The 18,421-nt window shown below is 35.3% G+C and overlaps 1 protein-coding gene across 1 annotated transcript; it reads right to left on the bottom strand.

The window, feature by feature from the left end:
- Positions 1–855: 855 nt before the first annotated feature.
- Positions 856–16,615, bottom strand: prss59 (serine protease 59, putative). Its single transcript, XM_067364733.1, has 9 exons — positions 16,185–16,615; positions 15,000–15,181; positions 14,597–14,829; positions 9,186–9,321; positions 5,194–5,308; positions 2,721–2,922; positions 1,602–1,692; positions 1,282–1,481; positions 856–1,209 (listed from the first exon to the last, which is right to left on the bottom strand). Exons 1-9 carry the CDS (start codon positions 16,416–16,418, stop codon positions 1,100–1,102), a joined length of 1,503 nt encoding a protein of 500 aa, XP_067220834.1. The 5' UTR covers positions 16,419–16,615; the 3' UTR covers positions 856–1,099.
- Between the last annotated feature and the right edge of the window lie 1,806 nt (positions 16,616–18,421).

Genomic DNA, 18,421 nt, shown 5'->3' with positions numbered 1-18,421 from the left:
TATTATAACTTTATTATTATTAAAATTTCCTTAAGTCTAATTTAAGTTTGTATACAAATCAGTTCATTTTAACCTTCACTATTAATGTAGTACCAGCTGATTCCCATGTATATTTTACAGCATTAGTTGAGATGAAAAGGCACATTACACATACTACAAAATACTAGACTACACCACTGCATGGTAGTGTTCTTGTGTGCAATCTAATTACCATGGTAACTGAGTGTGATTTACTTTACCATGGATTTTGGACATGCTATTATAGTAATGCTGTAAACAATGCATTGGAGTACAATGAAATATGAATATATATCATAGTACCTTTACAGTATGTTTAGCCAAGGATCAGGATAGGTGCTTTTCTATAAAACAGTGCTGATCTCTTAAAACTGCAAGACCAGGATGTGGTTTTCTCTCTCTGTTGCAATATCAGTGTGTTTGAGGTTCTGTGGGTCTTGTAGACTGACTGACTATGTTCAGTTCACACTGGCCATATTCTGTGGAAGCTTGTTTCTGCTTTGGAATAAAAGTAAAAGTAATTGCGACTTTTTACCTCACAATTCACAATTTGTTTCCCTTCGCAATTCTGAGTTTATATCTCTAAATTCTGACTTAATTCTCATAATTCTTAATTCTGACTTATAAACTCGGAATTGTGAGGGAAAAAGTCAGAATTATGAGATCAATTCGCTTCCATAGTATTTAGTGCCGATTTCTCTTATAAAGGAAGGAAAACAATTTTTTTCCATGTGCACTTTGGGTTCTTTGTCATGACGGTTGTCACAGACATCTCAAGAAGATAATTGTCTAGCAAAAACACTCCTAAACAGTCTGCAACTCAACATGATGAAATCAATGTTTTCAACATAATAAAATTTCCTTTATTGAGAAAATTCTGTTGCAAAATATATTTACATCAAAAAAAAAAAAATGACATTCGTTCATACTTTCATAAACATCATCACATACAAAACTGATTTTGAATTCAACATTGTTATAAAAACAGTGCATTTCTAAAGCAAGTTATTCCTTAGTACCATTAAACAGCAGAACCACCTGATTGGCCATTACACACAACTGAGCATCTGATTGGCTGCTGTCACTCGGCCAGCCACTTTTGGAGCAGGATGAAGATGCGGTCCCGTGCCAGACCCAGCTGAGGAAGGTCTTCCGCTCGGGCGGGGTACATGTTTGCACAATGAGCCGTTCCTGAGAGAGAGAGAGAACCGGTGAGATTGAGCAGAGAAAGGATTGAAGGGAAATAAAGGAGACGGGACAGACCTTTGATGAAGACAGCAGGAAGGTCATTTGTGATGTCCTGGGTCACTCCGAGAGCATGCCAGGGGTCAATCGAACCATTGGGGAAGACGATGCGAGTGGTTCTGATGTCATATCCTCCGTATTCTTCATTGGTCTGCTGAACAGCATCGTCCAATAAGGTGCTCAGATTATATATGTCGGCGCACTGCTGCAGGTGATACCTTCAAAATAGAAGAACGTTTGATATGTTTAAACCCTTAAACCCAAACTGCAAACAAACGTCAAGACAACAGCAACACACAAAATGACTCCAAAACACACACACACTCACACACACTCACGGTAAGGGAAATCCATTGAAGGGCTGGTTCGGTGAATCTGTGCTCTGATAAAATCCAAATTCAGTGCAGGTCTGATACACCCACTGCCGGCCTAAACACACAAATTCAATTTAGATATAATAAAACATTTCTGATCAATCGCAAGATGCCTGGGTGATATTTCATTAGAATAAATAAATAAACAATAAATAACACAATATCGGAAAAAAAAGAAGAACTAAATCAAATAAATAATATAAAACAATAAACTAAAATGAAATAAATAAGCAAAAATCAAATAAACAAATTAAAATTGAATTGAATTAAAAATAAAATAAAACAAGAACTACATTAAAATAAATAAATAAATAAAATAAAACTTCATTAGGCTTTATTTTCTTTATGCTAAATATTATTTTTTGGACGTCATTCATACTTTCATAAACATAATACAAAATTTCTGATGAATCACAAGAGGTCTCGAATGAAAAAAAAAAATTAAATACAAAAATAAATGAATAAACAATAAATAAAACAAAATATTGAATTTTTTTTTAAATATAACAATAACTTAAATATACTTAAAATAAATAAAAACAAATAAATAAAATAAAACTACATTTCATTATGCTTAAAAAAGCAGTGCCAAATTATAAAATATGAAAATCACTCTTTGCATTGCAATAGTACCAAATAAACAAAATATATAAATAAATTCATTAAGCTTTATTTTTCACACTTTCATAAACCTATTACTTACAAAACTGATTTTTTGTTCTTACAAAGTGCCAAATGAATTCATAAAACTTGCATTGGATTGCAATAGTATCAAATAAACAAAATAAAGTATATAAATAAATTTAATAGGCTTCATTTTCATGCTAAATGTAATTTCTTGAGCATATTTTCTCAAGATTCACCTGTTAAAATCACATATAAGAATATTGGCTCTCACTCAGGGATGTAAATTACAGAAAGATATAAGAGGAAGAACCCATAAAAACATAGGAAAGGACAAATGAGAGGCCCAGACCGCACTTCCTAAGCTGGAAAACAAGTGAGGAACATCACATACAAATATAAACACAGTGTGTGACACAAGCGCTGTCATACTGCACATAAACAAGCACACAGACGCACCTCCTCCGGCCTCAGGGCCGCTCCAGCTGGTGTTGCTCATGTCCTGGATGTAGCTTTTGTACTGGGCGTTTATGCATGGCTGAGAAAAGGTTTTCTGCATCAGACGAGCCACAGCGGCGTATCGATTGTACGGCTCGCCTAACGAAGAGTCCAGCATCACGCTGCACAACACCTTTATGGTGATGTTCGTCCCCACAGCTCCCTGAAAAACACACACGTTTGATTAGATATCTAAACAAAGACATACTATACACTTTCCTAATCTATTGTACTCTACTCTGTATTTAATATAAAGTTCAATGACATTATGGAATGTTTTTGTGTGTTGATGTTTTGTTTTGCCGTGAATGATTGTTTTCTTGTTGTATCAATTTAATAAAAATAAATAAAAAAATAAAAAAAAGAATTTGTTACATTTTCGGAATTAAAAATTATTTACATCATTATTTAAATAATTTTTATCCCACAAGGTGTCAACAAAGTAAAGGTTTTAGTCTGATTTTGCTCACTTGTAGAAACAGTTTTGTCAAACATTGTAGCCAAAGAAAACCCATTACATATTCAAAAAAGGCATTTCAGGACAAAAGTCTCGGAGCCACTCGTAATCAGGATGTGAGCTGTAATCTATCAGAACCAGAACTGAAATTCCAAGAACATTCAGAGATTGGAGTCTGATTACAGAGACACACCTCTTAATCCAAATTCCACTTAAACACTTAAATCACTGCTTGGATCACGCCAGGGAATTTGTGTGTGTGTGTGTGTGTGTGTGTGTGTGTGTGTGTGTGTGTGTGTGTGTGTGTGTGTGTGTGTGTGTGTGTGTGTGCGCGTGTGTGTGTGTGTGTGCGTGTGTGTGTGTGTGTGCGCTTATGTCTGTGTGTGCTCCTTGGCTTGTACTCACAAACCACATCTGGATTAATGAAATAAGTCATGGATTTTTACGTTTTTAAATCAAAATTATGAAATACTTAGTCAAAATTATGATTTTAAAAAGTCAAGATTATGACCAGCTAAGTCAAAGTTATAGCATGAGTCGAAATTATGAAATGTTTAAAATACAACATACTAAATCAAAATTAAGACAGTCAAAACTGTTAAAATGATTATTTAAAATTTGAAATTATGATTTAAGGTTTATGAATCCAAAATTATGAGATTAAAAAGTCAATATGATGATTAAAACTCGAAATTATGAAATACTAAGTCAAAATTATGATTTAAAGTCAACATTATAGCACACTAAGTCAAAGTTAAAGCAGAATTCGAAATTATGAAATAAATTGAAAATATGACATTACTAAACTGAAATATTTGAAAACTCAAAATTATGACAGTCAAAATTGAGATTTACAAGTAAAATTATGATTTAAAAGTTACAATTATGATTTATATTTACATACTAAATCGAAATTGAGATTAGTCAAATTTATGATTAAAAAAAATAGAATACATACCAAATTTAAACTATGAATTAAACTCAAAATTCTGAAATACTAAGTCAAAATTATGATCAAAGTCAAACTTATATTAAATCAAAATTATGAAATTAAGTCATAATTCAAAGTTATAGCATAAATTGAAATTATGAAATAAAAAGTTGAAAATGACAAGTCGAAAAAAATTCTAAATAAAAATTGAGATTTAAAATTCCAAATTATGCTGTAAAAATTCCAAATTATGACATACTAAGTAAGTCGTAGACTTTTTGACAATTTTGACTTTCTATCTCAATTATGACGTTGCAAGTCAATATTTCGACTTAGTATGTCAATTTCAACTTTTGAAGTCATAATTTTGACTTTTAAATCTTTTTTGTCATAATTATTATTTACAAGAGCTTTTTTTTTCTTATGTGGAGGAAATTGGCTTTGTAAATTTTTTAAAAGAATAAAGAATTTTAATGTTATTATGTAAAAAAAAAAAAAAATTAATAACTATTTTATAGTATGTACTAATAAAGGCCTACTTTTTTTACTACACACTTAGAAGTATGCACTTCCCTAAAATCCGGCGCAAAAGTATGCACTGCAAACAGGGATGCAGTATTTTTACATATTTTTACATTAACCTAATTTTATACTTCACAAGTGACAACTAATAATTAAACTACATGAACAATCCAAACATTTCCCATCATAAATTTGGCTGTTGTTTTTCCCTCTCATTCATTCAGTTCCTCTCTCTCTCTGTAACTCAATCCTGCAGCTCTAAAAGCTCCTGCTGTTCTGAAGCTCAGCGGTTTATTGGTAATCTGACTCAAGAGGTCCTGACAATATCCAGCCTCTTATCTGTCTCATACACACACTCTCCAACAAATCACTAATCATGTTTTTGACTTGAGCTTCTCTGACTCTTTGACCCGAGTAATGCCTTTAGTAGTCTTCATGAACTCTAACCGTTTTATTTTGATTGTCATTTTCGTGTTTGTGGTCAAAATGCGGTTGTGGTGGACAATATGGACCCACTCGCACACCTCAAAGCCCCGGTTGTCCTCGTTGTATTGCACTACATCCATGAAATTCCCAGCCAAAGACTCCAAAAGATATGCAGAATCCATCTTGGACTGGATCTGGAGCTTCGAGCACAACCTGAGAGACAGATAAATGATTTCATGGCTGATGTACAACATGCTGACTATTAAACACAAATCCGTCATTTACACACTAAATAATTTGGGGAGAAACACACTCTCCACTTAAAACACTCAACCACAAGACTCCGCCCACACCCTCGATGACATCAACAAATCTGGCATCCTGCAAGGCCGAGCGGAACAGGGAACAGTTTGTATATGTGGGAAAAGTGTTAGATCATTGGGTGGGTGAATCACCCGAAAGCACGTCTAGGACACATTTGACCCCGAATATGAAGAAAATGAAGCTTATTTTTGGACCATTAAGAGGTTTTGCATTGAGATATTATTTTTGTGACAATTAAAGACATTTTTCTCCAAAATCCTCATTATCATAATGTATCCAGATGTACTGCAATACAATGATTTTTGCTTTTATTTAAATGCAGTCCACCAAATTCTACCATGATATTCAATTATTTTTTTTATTACCAATATATTTATTTTTTAAATACACTATTGTTCAAACATTAGGGGTCAGTAATGCTTTTTTAAAGATATTAAAGGATTAGTTCACTTCTGAATTAAAATTTCCTGATAATTTACTCACCCCCATGTCATCCAAAATGTTCATGTCTTTCTTTCTTCAGTCAGTCGAAAAGAAATTAAGGATTTTGAGGAAAATATTCCAGGATTTTTCTCCATATAGTGAACTTCATTGGGATTCAACGGGTTGAAGGTCCAAATGTCAGTTTCAGTGCAGCTTCAAAGAGCTCTACATGATCCCAGACGAGGAATAAGAGTCTTGTCTAAAATATATATATATATATATATATATATATATATATATATATATATATATATATATCAGAGGTTGCGTTAGACTTTAACATTGTCCGTCATTTTGAAGGACAGGGTCGTAAAAATTCCGTCATAATCTATTACTACCCGTCATTTTAATTTTCATATTTTAATTATAATAACACATTTAATTGCTTTAATTTTTGTTCACAAATAAAAGCAATTAAATGTGTTATTATAATTAAAATATGAAAATTAATATGACGGGTAATTCACACGCAAAATTTCTCTGTAACGTGACTGTTGTATAGGCTATGTGTTGGTAGCCATTAAAGAAAACAGTTTCATATTTATGTTTAAATAGTCCTATGTTATATTTTAAATTCATCTATTTGATTATGAAAAGTGAACAGCATGAGTAAGATGCATCATGAAATGCGCAGTATATCCGGAGACATGACATGTCAGACATGATTTTAAACACTTCATTAAGTTTTATTTTCTAGAAAGCCTTTCTTTAAAGTGAATTTCGTTTTGTAAAAATTGTATCTTAATTTTAATCAATGTTTCATTAACCAATTGCCTGGATGTAATAAATAAGAAGCAAATATAACAGACAATATAATCATGACATGGAGGCGCGGGCGCGATCACTGGCGCGTGAACTGGAGCGCGTCTTACAGGCTAAATGAAACGAAACTCAGCGGCTGCTTGCCTCACATACATGAGAAATATATCTACAGAAAGCTTTAAATACCTACTTTAACGAAAACGAATTAATTCAAAACGAAAAGAAATAGGCTACTCTGATTATGTAGACTAAACCGAATGAAGGGCATTCTCTCTCTAGATGATGAGAGTCAATATCAACTTCATCTTTGCAGCCGACACTGATTCAGATAACATTACTTTATTAATAAACAATTAAAATGTCTCCTTGCTGTTTTGCACATTCATGAGACCAATATCGATTCGTAAACCATAGTCAATCTCTTGGTAGGCTATGCTGTTTTCAGTTGATGATTAAACAGTGCATTGTGCGCCTCCCATCCAATAAATCGCAATAGGCTTAACGCTTTGTGTTGCTATATGGAACAAAAGTCTCAGATTTCAAATTCTGTCCATTTCATTAAGAAATTCAAGCAATAAATACCGTTTTGGCGCTCTTTAATGTGGCGTGATAGAGAGTTGTAGCTTCTGGGTAGGCCTACTCACCTGTGCGTTATCAGTATCAAACGCATAGCAAAAGATTCGTGCCAGTTTTTTTTTGTTCTGGATCCAGTGCTCTGCTGCTACATTGGAGCGCACTCGCCACCAACTGGACAGGGGTGTGAATTACAGTTACAATTTACAGTAGATCACCCTGAGTGTAATCTGTCACCGTGACGGACGGCCTTCAGATTTTTCCGTCATTGATAAAAAAATTCCGTCAATGACGGAAAATTTTCGGTTAACGCGACCTCTGATATATATATATCACTTTTTAACCACAAATGCTCGTCTTGCACTGCGATGCGATGCGTCACGCATCACGTAATCATGTTGGAAAGGTCACATGTGATCCAGTGTTTACAAAATGAACGTTCAAAGACTAAGACAAACGGCCTTTTCAAAAAAAGGTAAAACAAAGATGTCGGACGATTTTGAAGTTGGAGGAGAAAATGAGATGGAGTTTTTCGGCCTACCGCAGTACTTCTGCCTACGTCACGTGACCTTTCCATCGTGATTCTGTGCAGTGCTAGATGAGCATTTGTGGTTAAAAAGTATATGCATTTTTATTTTTGTCAGAAAATGACCAATTGTTTCTCTAGATAAGACTCTTATTCCTCATCTGGGATCATGTAGAGCTCTTTGAAGCTGAACTGAAACTGACATTTGGACCTTCAACCCGTTAAACCCCAGTGAAGTCCACTATATGGGGAAAAATCCTGGAATGTTTTCCTCAAAAACCATATATATTTCAAATAAATTCTCTTTTGACCTTTCAATTTATCACTATTTTCCCACAAAAAAGTGGATGAAAAGTGAAAAAAAATGAGAATTAGATTTTTTTCTCTAGAAAAAAAATCAATATTATATATTTTTTCACTATAGAAATTTCTGACCTCTTTCTTACTTTTACCATTGCATACTTCAAGTGTACTGCACACTGTCCAGCACACTAGTATTCCATTACAAAGCCAGACACATATCAACAGAAAGTCTGTAGGCAGGAAGGAAGAGAAAGATGAAGGATGTTTTTTTTCTGTGGGTCGTGCTAAGACGACTGACCCTGGTCCATATCTGAGCTACGGAGCACAGACGGCATTCCGGGATCTCGGAATCCTGTTGGACTCACACACACACACACACGCACATCACAAGTCGAACGGAACTAAGAAGGACACTGAAACCAGGATAGTCACAGTCCAGCGGCTGCAACTGCAACAGAAAGGCCTTTTCAGTCCTTCCAAAACACACACATGTATTATACATAGTCTCATGTTCCTATGCCATTACAAACCTATATAATCCCTAATTCAAGTAGTTTACATAGATGCATCCTTACAAAAGGGATTTTAGGTCAAGATGAAATTAATTAAAATATGTACCCTATTTATTGTCCTAATAAACAAAAATGTTTTTCTCCTTCTGATGCAATTATAGACATGTTGCTCATGTCTCTTCTGCTCACCAAGGCTGCATTTATTTGATCAAAATACAGTAAAAACAGTGAAATATTATTATAAATTAAAATAACTGTTTTCTGTGAATATATTTTAAAATGTAATTTATGCCTGTGATTTTTCAGCATAATTTCTCCAGTCTTCAGTGTCACATGATCCTTCAGAAATAATTCAAATATGATGATTTGATGCTCAAGAAACATTTCTGATTATTTCAATGTTGAAAACAGTTGTGTTGCTTCATATTTTTGTGGAAACCGTGATACATTTTATCCAGGCTTCTTTGATGAATAAGAAAAAAGTTCAGAAGAACAGCACTTATTTGAAATAGAAATATTTTGTAACATTATCTTTAATGTCACATTTGATCAATTTAATGCATCCCTGATGAATAAACACATGAATTTGTGTATGTGCGTGAGTTACCCGAAGTCCTTTGTGATGTTGTCATAAGTTTTCGGGTCATTGAGTCGATCTACCAGTGTGTCCGATGCTTTCTTCACCAATAGGGGGCACTCCGGGTTCTCTGCCGCCAGCGATCGCCACACCACCTCTAAATATTCTGCAACCACAGAAGAACACGACACAACACTTATTATACAACAAAACTCTACATTGAGAAATCTTTCATGTACTTTGCAAAAAACGGCACACATTTTAGGCTGAAGTTTAGTGTTAAAGGTAGGGTAGGCAATTTTTGAGAGATCCCACCCAACCTTCAGAGCATCACCAAAGCCACGCCTCCTTCAAAACACATGAACAAGAACAGCCAGAGCAGAGTCAGCAAAGCTTCATGAGAGACAGAGTTAAATTACTTTGTCTCAAAGCATAAACCACTACAATAATAATCAACGTAAGCAACTAAAAAAAGCACAGACTTGTACCACCTGACTGCTGCAGATTAATTTTGATAGTGTTGACATATAAATGCATCATTCCGAGTCTGAGGATGTGAACTGCTCCGATGAAGAACGTCACATGTTGCCATTTTGTGATTATGGTTATGACATGGCGTGAACGCAGCATAAGCTCATTGTTTCAGTTCAGGAGGAACTAAAATGCAGCTGCTGTTTGTGGTGCTCAGTGACTGACGACTGTCTAATTCTGCATAGCCTTACAGAACGCACTGATGACGTGTGATGTCCGCCCGAGCAGGTGCGCGGAGGTATGGAAATATATATATGTTGACAGACATCCTATCATTGTGTTCAGACCGAATGCAATGATTGGACGAACATTTTTGAGTCCTGACATTTTCTAAATGTCTATGTATGTTTATACCTGGTAGTAACTTCCCCCTGTGGTGGAAATCAAATGTAGTTTATATGTAGTTTATATGGCTGTGGTGTTTTTAATATGCTTTAAGACAAACAATGTGCATATTTGTAAGTCAAGAATTGCTGAGAATTTTCTCCTTAAAATTGCAGTGAACCAATGACAGTTTTGAAAATGTGGTTTGAAATCACTGGCGTTTCTTACGTCACAAGCTACCTTGTAACCAATCATGTCAACATGTTATCGTCAACAAGCGGATCTCTGAACTGGTGTGAGTGGGGGCGGGGCTAATTTGCATATTCATAGAACTGCGTATACTAAATGAGGCAAGGGTGTAGAGTTACATTCAAGCTATTTAAAGGGGGTCAAAAAAAATTTGACTACAGCGGGACTTTAAGATGTTTTTTTGGTCGATCGGATCACAAGTGGACGACGCTAAATACTGGTGTAAACCGGGTTTAAAATGTTTTGAGCTTGTCCACTTTCGACCACTTCCAGAGGTAGTTGAAAAATGCATTTGACCGGATTGCTTTCGTATTGTAAACTCTCATGTGGTTGAATGTGTTCGAAAAGCCACACAAAACCACCTGATGACCTAATGCGTAAACGTTATGGGAAAGCGCGCAAGCCAGACGGATTAAAACTTTGTCGGTTGAAGACCAAAGTTTGGTTTGAAGATAAAAAAAAAAAAAAAAAAAACGTAACAAAAACAATGTTCTCTCACCATTACTGATTTCTAATACGCGCTCACAGCGTCCGGCTGGTCTTGCGGCTGTCAAAGCAGAAACTAAAGCTGATGCTCTCTGTATGTTTTTCCATCATCTCCGGGCGTGTTCATATGTAAATTGCATGAGCTTATTTTGTCAATTAGATTGAAAGATCTGAAAAAACCCATACATTTACCCACCCATAGACCCTCCCCTCGAAGAAATCAGGACAGAAGTGGATGAAAGTGGACAAAAGAGATGGATTAAAACACCAGGTGTAAACAGGAATGTGTCTCCTTCATCTACTTGTGATCCGATCTAACAAAACGGGCCTAAGGGACATTGGAGATGAGCAAACACTGTGCTGTTATCATTATAGTTGTGGTGTGAACTCGGCTATACTTTTATATTAAGAATTATTTTTTAACTATTACTTTATCGTTATCATTATAGTTGTTGTACTTAGTGTGAACAGGCCTTTAGTCTAAAAGAAAGAGTAATGTTGCAAACCAAATGCCTGGCACTGAATGTTTGAAAGATATTCATAATTTAGTTTGAGATATGCCCAATATCTCAATCCCATTATCTGCCCCTTCTCTCCTTTTTTCAGAGTGATAAATAATAAAAGTCCAACTGAAACAGCTGTCAACATAATCATGCATGTAACAACCAGTGCAAACTGAGAAGATCCTGCATTGTTTGAGGCAACAGACTGGACAAAAAGTCTCCAACTAAACGATGAGAGATGAGATGAGATGAGAGGACGCAATATGAGAGGCTATTGTTCTAGTGCTGGAATGATCTAAGAGCTGCTTACAATGAAAGGCTCTGTGAAAGTGGTCAGTGCGACATCACTATCCTGAGGAGCGATGCTACACTTGAGCCGAAACATCACTGCAGGACAGACCACAATCATGGAGCTTGACGTCTGTACCGACAGACATGGAGTCATCCACCGTCATCGAACCACACAGACGGAGAGGTTTGGGATTCTTCTTACAGGCTAAATACATGTATCTTGTCTCTCTGAACTGGAGAGACAGTTGCTCATCGCCATAATTAACCCTCGATTTATTTTTAATTTTAATGTCTGTACGGAGGCGTTGTTTTAAATGTGACCCAGAAGACATAATAAACGCCCTTGCAGACCGTGGTCATGACGACTGGTGATTAATGTGTGTGTGTGTAGCTGTAGGTCAGGGAAAGGTCTCTGCTCAAAGTTTTTCCAATGTCGTAGTGACATACAGATGTTCGCAGGGATGGAGGAAAGAGGCGGGGGGAGCTAACAAGACTAGAAAAGCAGACAGAAAACAAGAAAAAATAAATAATAGAGACAGGGGAAAAAAATTACAAACTAAACTAAATTCATAATATTGTGGAAGCTTGTTTCTGCCACTGAATAAAAAAGTAAGGAAGGTAATTGTGACTTTTTTCTCGCAATTCTAACTTTTTTTCTCAAACTCACAATTGTGAGTTATAAAGTCGGAATTACGAGATATATAGTCAGAATTGCGAGTTATAAAGTCAGAATTGCGAGTTATAAAGTCAGAATTGCGAGTTATAAAGTCAGAATTGCAAGATATAGTCAGAATTGCGAGATATAGTCAGAATTGCGAGATGTAAAGTCAGAAATGCGAGACATAAAGCCAGAATTTCAAGATATAAAGTCAGAATTGCAAGATATAAAGTCAGAATTGCAAGATATAAAGTCAGAATTGCAAGATATAGTCAGAATTGCGAGTTATAAAGTCAGAATTACGAGATATAAAGTCAGAATTGCAAGATATAGTCAGAATTGCGAGATATAAAGTTAGAATTGCGAGCTGTAAAGTCAGAATTGCGAGCTGTAAAGTCAGCATTGCGAGATATAAAGCCAGAATTGCAAGATATAGTCAGAATTGCGAGTTATCAAGCCAGAATTGCGAGATATAAAGTCAGAATTGCGAGTTATAAAGTAAGAAATTCGAGTTGTAAAGTCAGAATTGCGAGATATAGTCAGAATTGCGAGATATAAAGTCAGAATTGCGAGATATAGTCAGAATTGCGAGTTATAAAGTCAGAATTGCGAGTTATAAAGTCAGAATTGCGAGTTATAAAGTCAGAATTGCGAGCTGTAAAGTCAGAATTGCGAGTTATAAAGCCAGAATTGCGAGTTATCAAGCCAGAATTGCGAGATTTAGTCAGAATTGCGAGCTGTAAAGTCAGAATTGCGAGTTGTAAAGTCAGAATTGCGAGATATAGTCAGAATTGCGAGTTATAAAGTCAGAATTGCGAGTTATAAAGTCAGAATTGCGAGTTATAAAGTCAGAATTGCGAGTTGTAAAGTCAGAATTGCGAGATATAGTCAGAATTGCGAGTTATAAAGTCAGAATTGCGAGTTGTGAAGTCAGAATTGCGAGTTGTAAAGTCAGAATTGCGAGATATAGTCAGAATTGCGAGTTATAAAGTCAGAATTGCGAGATTTAGTCAGAATTGCGAGTTGTAAAGTCAGAATTGCGAGCTGTAAAGTCAGAATTGCGAGCTGTAAAGTCAGAATTGCGAGATTTAGTCAGAATTGCGAGCTGTAAAGTCAGAATTGCGAGCTGTAAAGTCAGAATTGCGAGCTGTAAAGTCAGAATTGCGAGCTGTAAAGTCAGAATTGCGAGTTGTAAAGTCAGAATTGCGAGATAAAGTCAGAATTGCGAGTTATAAAGCCAGAACTGCGAGATTTAGTCAGAATTGCGAGTTGTAAAGTCAGAATTGCGAGATAAAGTCAGGATTGCGAGTTATAAAGCCAGAATTGCGAGATTTAGTCAGGATTGCGAGTTGTAAAGTCAGAATTGCGAGCTGTAAAGTCAGAATTGCGAGTTGTAAAGTCAGAATTGCGAGTTGTAAAGTCAGAATTGCGAGATAAAGTCAGAATTGCGAGTTATAAAGCCAGAATTGCGAGATTTAGTCAGAATTGCGAGTTGTAAAGTCAGAATTGCGAGCTGTAAAGTCAGAATTGCGAGCTGTAAAGTCAGAATTGCGAGCTGTAAAGTCAGAATTGCGAGCTGTAAAGTCAGAATTGCGAGCTTGTAAACTCGCAATTAACTTTTTTATTTTTTATTTAGTGGCGGAAACAAGCTTCCATATAATATTGATCTTTTTGAAAGAAATTAATACTTTACTCAGTAAGAATGCATCAAATTGATCAAAAGTGACAATAAAGACATCTATATTGTTACAAAAGTTTTCTATTTCAAATAAATACTGTTCTCTTAAACTTTGTATTTATCACAGAATCCTCAAAAATAAAATTTAAGTTTCCATAAAAATATGTATATAAAAATAATCAGAAATGTTTCTTGATCATCAAAACATCATATCAGAATGATTTCTGAAGGATCATGTGACACTGAAGACTGGAGTAATGATGCTGAAAATTCAGCTTTGATCACAGGAATAAGTTACATTTTAACATAGTATTCACATAGAAAACGGTTCTTTTAAATTGTAATAATATTTCAGAATATTACTGAGAAAATGACAAAATTGAGCCATTTTAATTTCAGAATTTGACGTATTTCTGTGTAAAAACAGGCCATTGAGTAAGAAACATGCTAGAGTGGGAATTTAGACATTGTTTTCTCACTTTTGTCCATCAAGAATTGACTGAAGGCTGAAAAGCATCTCTATATGACAGATGGATGAAAAGCCAGAAGGAAAATAGTTTCAGAAGCGGAGCAAAATATAAAACAAACTTTGTTCTTTGCACCAAGTGTACTACTGAAACATGCATGCATTAAGAAAATAAATCAAAACAATTATGACATCATGTTGACTTGAACCATGTTAAATCACTGTAATTCACTGCTTTATCCTCACAATGCTTACCTGGGAAGTTGACAGTGGCGTGTACGGGTGCGCTGGTCGCTACAGAGGCGTGGACCAGGTGTGGGTACTTCAGACGGAACCAGGCAGCAAGGGATCCTGGGTAGGAGCCCCCAAATGCAACCCACTTGCTGTTGGTCAGGCCTCGTGTTGCTGCCGTGACCGCGCGGAAGTGAGCGAGATCGGCCAGTGCCTGACGACTGCTGAGGAAACGCAGATTCGCAGTGCTCAGGTCCCTGACAACACAAAACACCACAATCAATAATCAGTAACTGAGGTGATATTTAAAGATGGGTGGATGGCTGGCTCTTCTAAATTTACCCTATGTGAAAAGAAAGGCTGTGTGGTTACTGCCATCTAGTGTTCATAACCCCCGAGTGTCCCTGTTAAGTGTTCTTTCACTCACTCGGTTGGGTGACTCTTCCCATAGAAGCGGTGCTCCAGTAATAAACACAAGGCGCCCAGCTTCTGTGCGTAAAGCAGCCAGGTTCCGTACTGCATCCAGGCGGGATTAGCCGGACCTTCACCCCCGATCATCAGGAAGACCGGACCACCGGGTCTATAGAAACTGTCATTCACAAAGTATCTCTACAGGAGGAAAAGGTTTAGTGTCAAGATCAGTGTTAATCAAAAATACAGTAAAAATTTTGAAATATTATTACAATTTAAAATAGATGTTTTCTATGTGAATATATTTTAAAATGTAATTTATTTCTGTGATCAAAGCTGAATTTTCAGCATCATTACTCCAGTCTTCAGTGTCACATGATCCTTCATTTATTTTTTTTTCTTTTAATTAGAGCAAGACAATAAATATATAACACAAAAAACTACACATTAAAGGGACAGTACAAATAAACTGGAGATTACCGTAAGTACACAACAAAAACACCATTTACATGTAATTATATGAAGTGCATGAGTTATGTATATGTATGTATAATATACCTTTCTATTGAGAGAAATGGGAAGGAAAGAGAAAGAAATAAAAAAGGAAAAAAAAAACCTTCAAATAAAAAAAAAAAAAATGAATGAGTTAAATAAAATAGATAGATAAATAAATAAACAAAACAAACTAAATACAAATAAATAAATAAATGATAAAAAAAATTATCCTTCAGAAATCATTCTAATATGATAATTTGATGCTCAAGAAACATTTATGATTATTATCAATGTTGAAAACAGTTATTTTTGCAGAAACCGTGATACACTATCATTCAAAAGTTTGTGGTAAATAAGATTTAAAAATATATAATACTTTTATTCAGCATTCAAGGATGTATTAAATTGAGCAAAAGTGACAGAAAAGACATTTATAATGTTACAAAAGATTTATATTTCAAATAAATGCTGTTCTTTTGAATTTTCTAAAGAATCCTGAAAGAAAATATGAAAGCAGCACAACTGTTTTCAACATTAATAATAATCAGAAATGTTTCTTGAGCACAAAATCACCATATCAGAATGATTTCTGAAGGATCATGTATGCTATATAACACAATGACATTCTTTGAAGTACCATTTAATGCAATGATGCATGCATTCATCATTTGCAACAGTATATTTAGTAAGTGTCTCATGCACAGACCTGTTTCCAGACTCGAGTGTCGGCGCCGCTGAAGTGGTCCAGTCTCTGTGTGAACCACTGCTCCTGCACTCCAGACTTCACCTGCAGCAGAGCTTCATATCTGTGGGATCTTCTGTAGTGAGCGGCACACGGAGCGCAGAAAACACACGCCAAAACAAATATTACAATAGCAAGACATTTCTGAAACCTATTACACCCTAAAGCCATTTTGAAGTGGAACTGATTCTCTGTCATGTGATCATGTGTTTATAATCATGTGATGTGTCATCTCTTCCCCACCAAACGGTTTGAGATTTCTTGCATATTAAGTAGTTCCTCGTTAATCTTCCAATAGTGAAGACCTTGTGCATGAATATTAATTTTTAAAGGCTGACGTTACGTTCTTGCCTTCCAATGACGAAGCTTGTGTCATGAATATTTAGACTCAAGCCTTCGTCCCAGTGAACCACCACCTCATCCATTTATTTCAAAATAAAAGCGATTTGATTTGGTTCACAAAACGTTTCTTAAACATTAAAACTGTTATTTCCGCGTTAAAGATTTATGATCATACAAAAAAAGTAAAAAATAAATTATGCTGTGTCCATTTGAAGACAACTTACGCTAAGTACTGCAGAAAGAGTAACTGTCTGTAGTTGACAGATTACCGTAAATACTCTAATATGGTGTTTCTTCAAGTTTGTTTACTTAAAGTGAAAGTTCACTCAAAAATGAAAATTCTGTCATTATTTACTCACCCTCAAGTTGTTCCAAACCTGTATGAATATCTTTCTTATAAATAAAATCTTGATGTTTAAAGTTTATTGTTAGAAAATAACAAAATCACAATCTTAAAGGTGCCCTAGAATTAAAAATTGAATTTACCTTGGCATATTTGAATAACAAGAGTTCAGTACATGGAAAAGACATACATTGAGTTTCAAACTCCATTGTTTCCTCCTTCTTATATAAATCTCATTTGTTTAAAAGACCTCCGAAGAACAGGCGAATCTCAACATAACACCGACTGTTACGTAACAGTCGGGATCATTAATATGTACGCCCCCAATATTTGTATATGCCAGCTCATGTTCAAGGCATTACACAAGGGCAGGCAGTATTAACGTCTGGACACATTCAGGGGACACCATATACTTATATTACATCTTTTGAAAACACGTTCTACGGCACCTTTAAACTGTATTTTTTGTAAAATAATTAAAAAATTACATACATCATATAAAATAAATAAAAAATAATTAGTACCCCATCTAAAGGTGAAACACCTCCTTTCACTGAATATTAGTAGAAAAATGATACATTAATATTTTTTTTAAATTATGTCAAGTCACCTTTATTTATAAAGTGGTTCCTAGGTTCCTAACTGACGACAAAGACTTAACAGAGCAGCCATCAAGTGTTAGACAGTATTCTAGGTTATTACATACAGAGGTTTTTGGTCCAATAATAACAATATCTGTTTTATCTGAATTTAGTAGTAGGAAATTACTGGTCATCCAATTTTTTTATGTCAGCCATGCATTCTGTTAATTTTGTGAATTGGTAAGTTTCGTCAGGGCTCAAAGAAATATAGAGCTGAATATCATCAGCGTAACAGGGAAAACTAACGCCATGCTTCCTAATGATATCTCCCAAGGGTAGCATGTACAGAGTGAAAAGAAATGGTCCTAGTACTGAGCCTTGCGGTACTCCATATTGAACATGTGATCGATATGACATTTCTTCGTTTACTACTACAAACTGATAACGGTCAGATAAGTATGATTTGAACCATGACAATTCAGTTCCACTAATGCCAACATAATTTTCGAGTCGAGACTTTAAAAGATTGTTGTGATCAACAGTGTCAAATGCAGCACTAAGATCCAGTAACACTAATAGAGAGATACAACCACGATCTGATGATAAGAGCAAATCATTAGTAACTTTAATGAGAGCAGTCTCAGTACTATACGGTCTAAATTCTGACCAGAAATCCTCACTGATACGATTTCTTTTTAAGAAGGAACATAGCTGTGATGATACTGCCTTTTCTAGTATTCTTCCTCTCCTAAAGCAGCGAATGAATGGAATTTTTCCTAAGGAGACACTACAATGCCCTGTCTGATGCAATACTGTTGTAGATGGTTGAATGATTATAATTTGCTCTCTAATATTATCAATCTTATAAGTGAAGAAGTTCATAAAGTCATTACTGCTGTGTTGCTTGGAAACTTCTGGGCTTGAAGCTTTATTTT

The sequence above is a fragment of the Chanodichthys erythropterus genome, chromosome 17 (genome assembly GCF_024489055.1).
Source record: "Chanodichthys erythropterus isolate Z2021 chromosome 17, ASM2448905v1, whole genome shotgun sequence".
NCBI classification, from domain to species: domain Eukaryota; kingdom Metazoa; phylum Chordata; class Actinopteri; order Cypriniformes; family Xenocyprididae; genus Chanodichthys; species Chanodichthys erythropterus.
This window is presented reverse-complemented; position numbering and strand designations above follow the sequence as displayed.

Excerpts from the sequence above, each read along its gene's own strand:
- prss59 (XM_067364733.1), bottom strand. The coding sequence starts at position 16,418 with ATGACAGAGAATCAGTTCCACTTCAAAATGGCTTTAGGGTGTAATAGG. Across the intron at positions 9,322-14,596 it reads CGCCACTGTCAACTTCCCAG|AATATTTAGAGGTGGTGTGG; the intron begins GTAAGCATTGTG and ends CTGTGGTTGCAG. Across the intron at positions 1,482-1,601 it reads TTCAATGGATTTCCCTTACC|GTATCACCTGCAGCAGTGCG; the intron begins GTGAGTGTGTGT and ends TCTATTTTGAAG.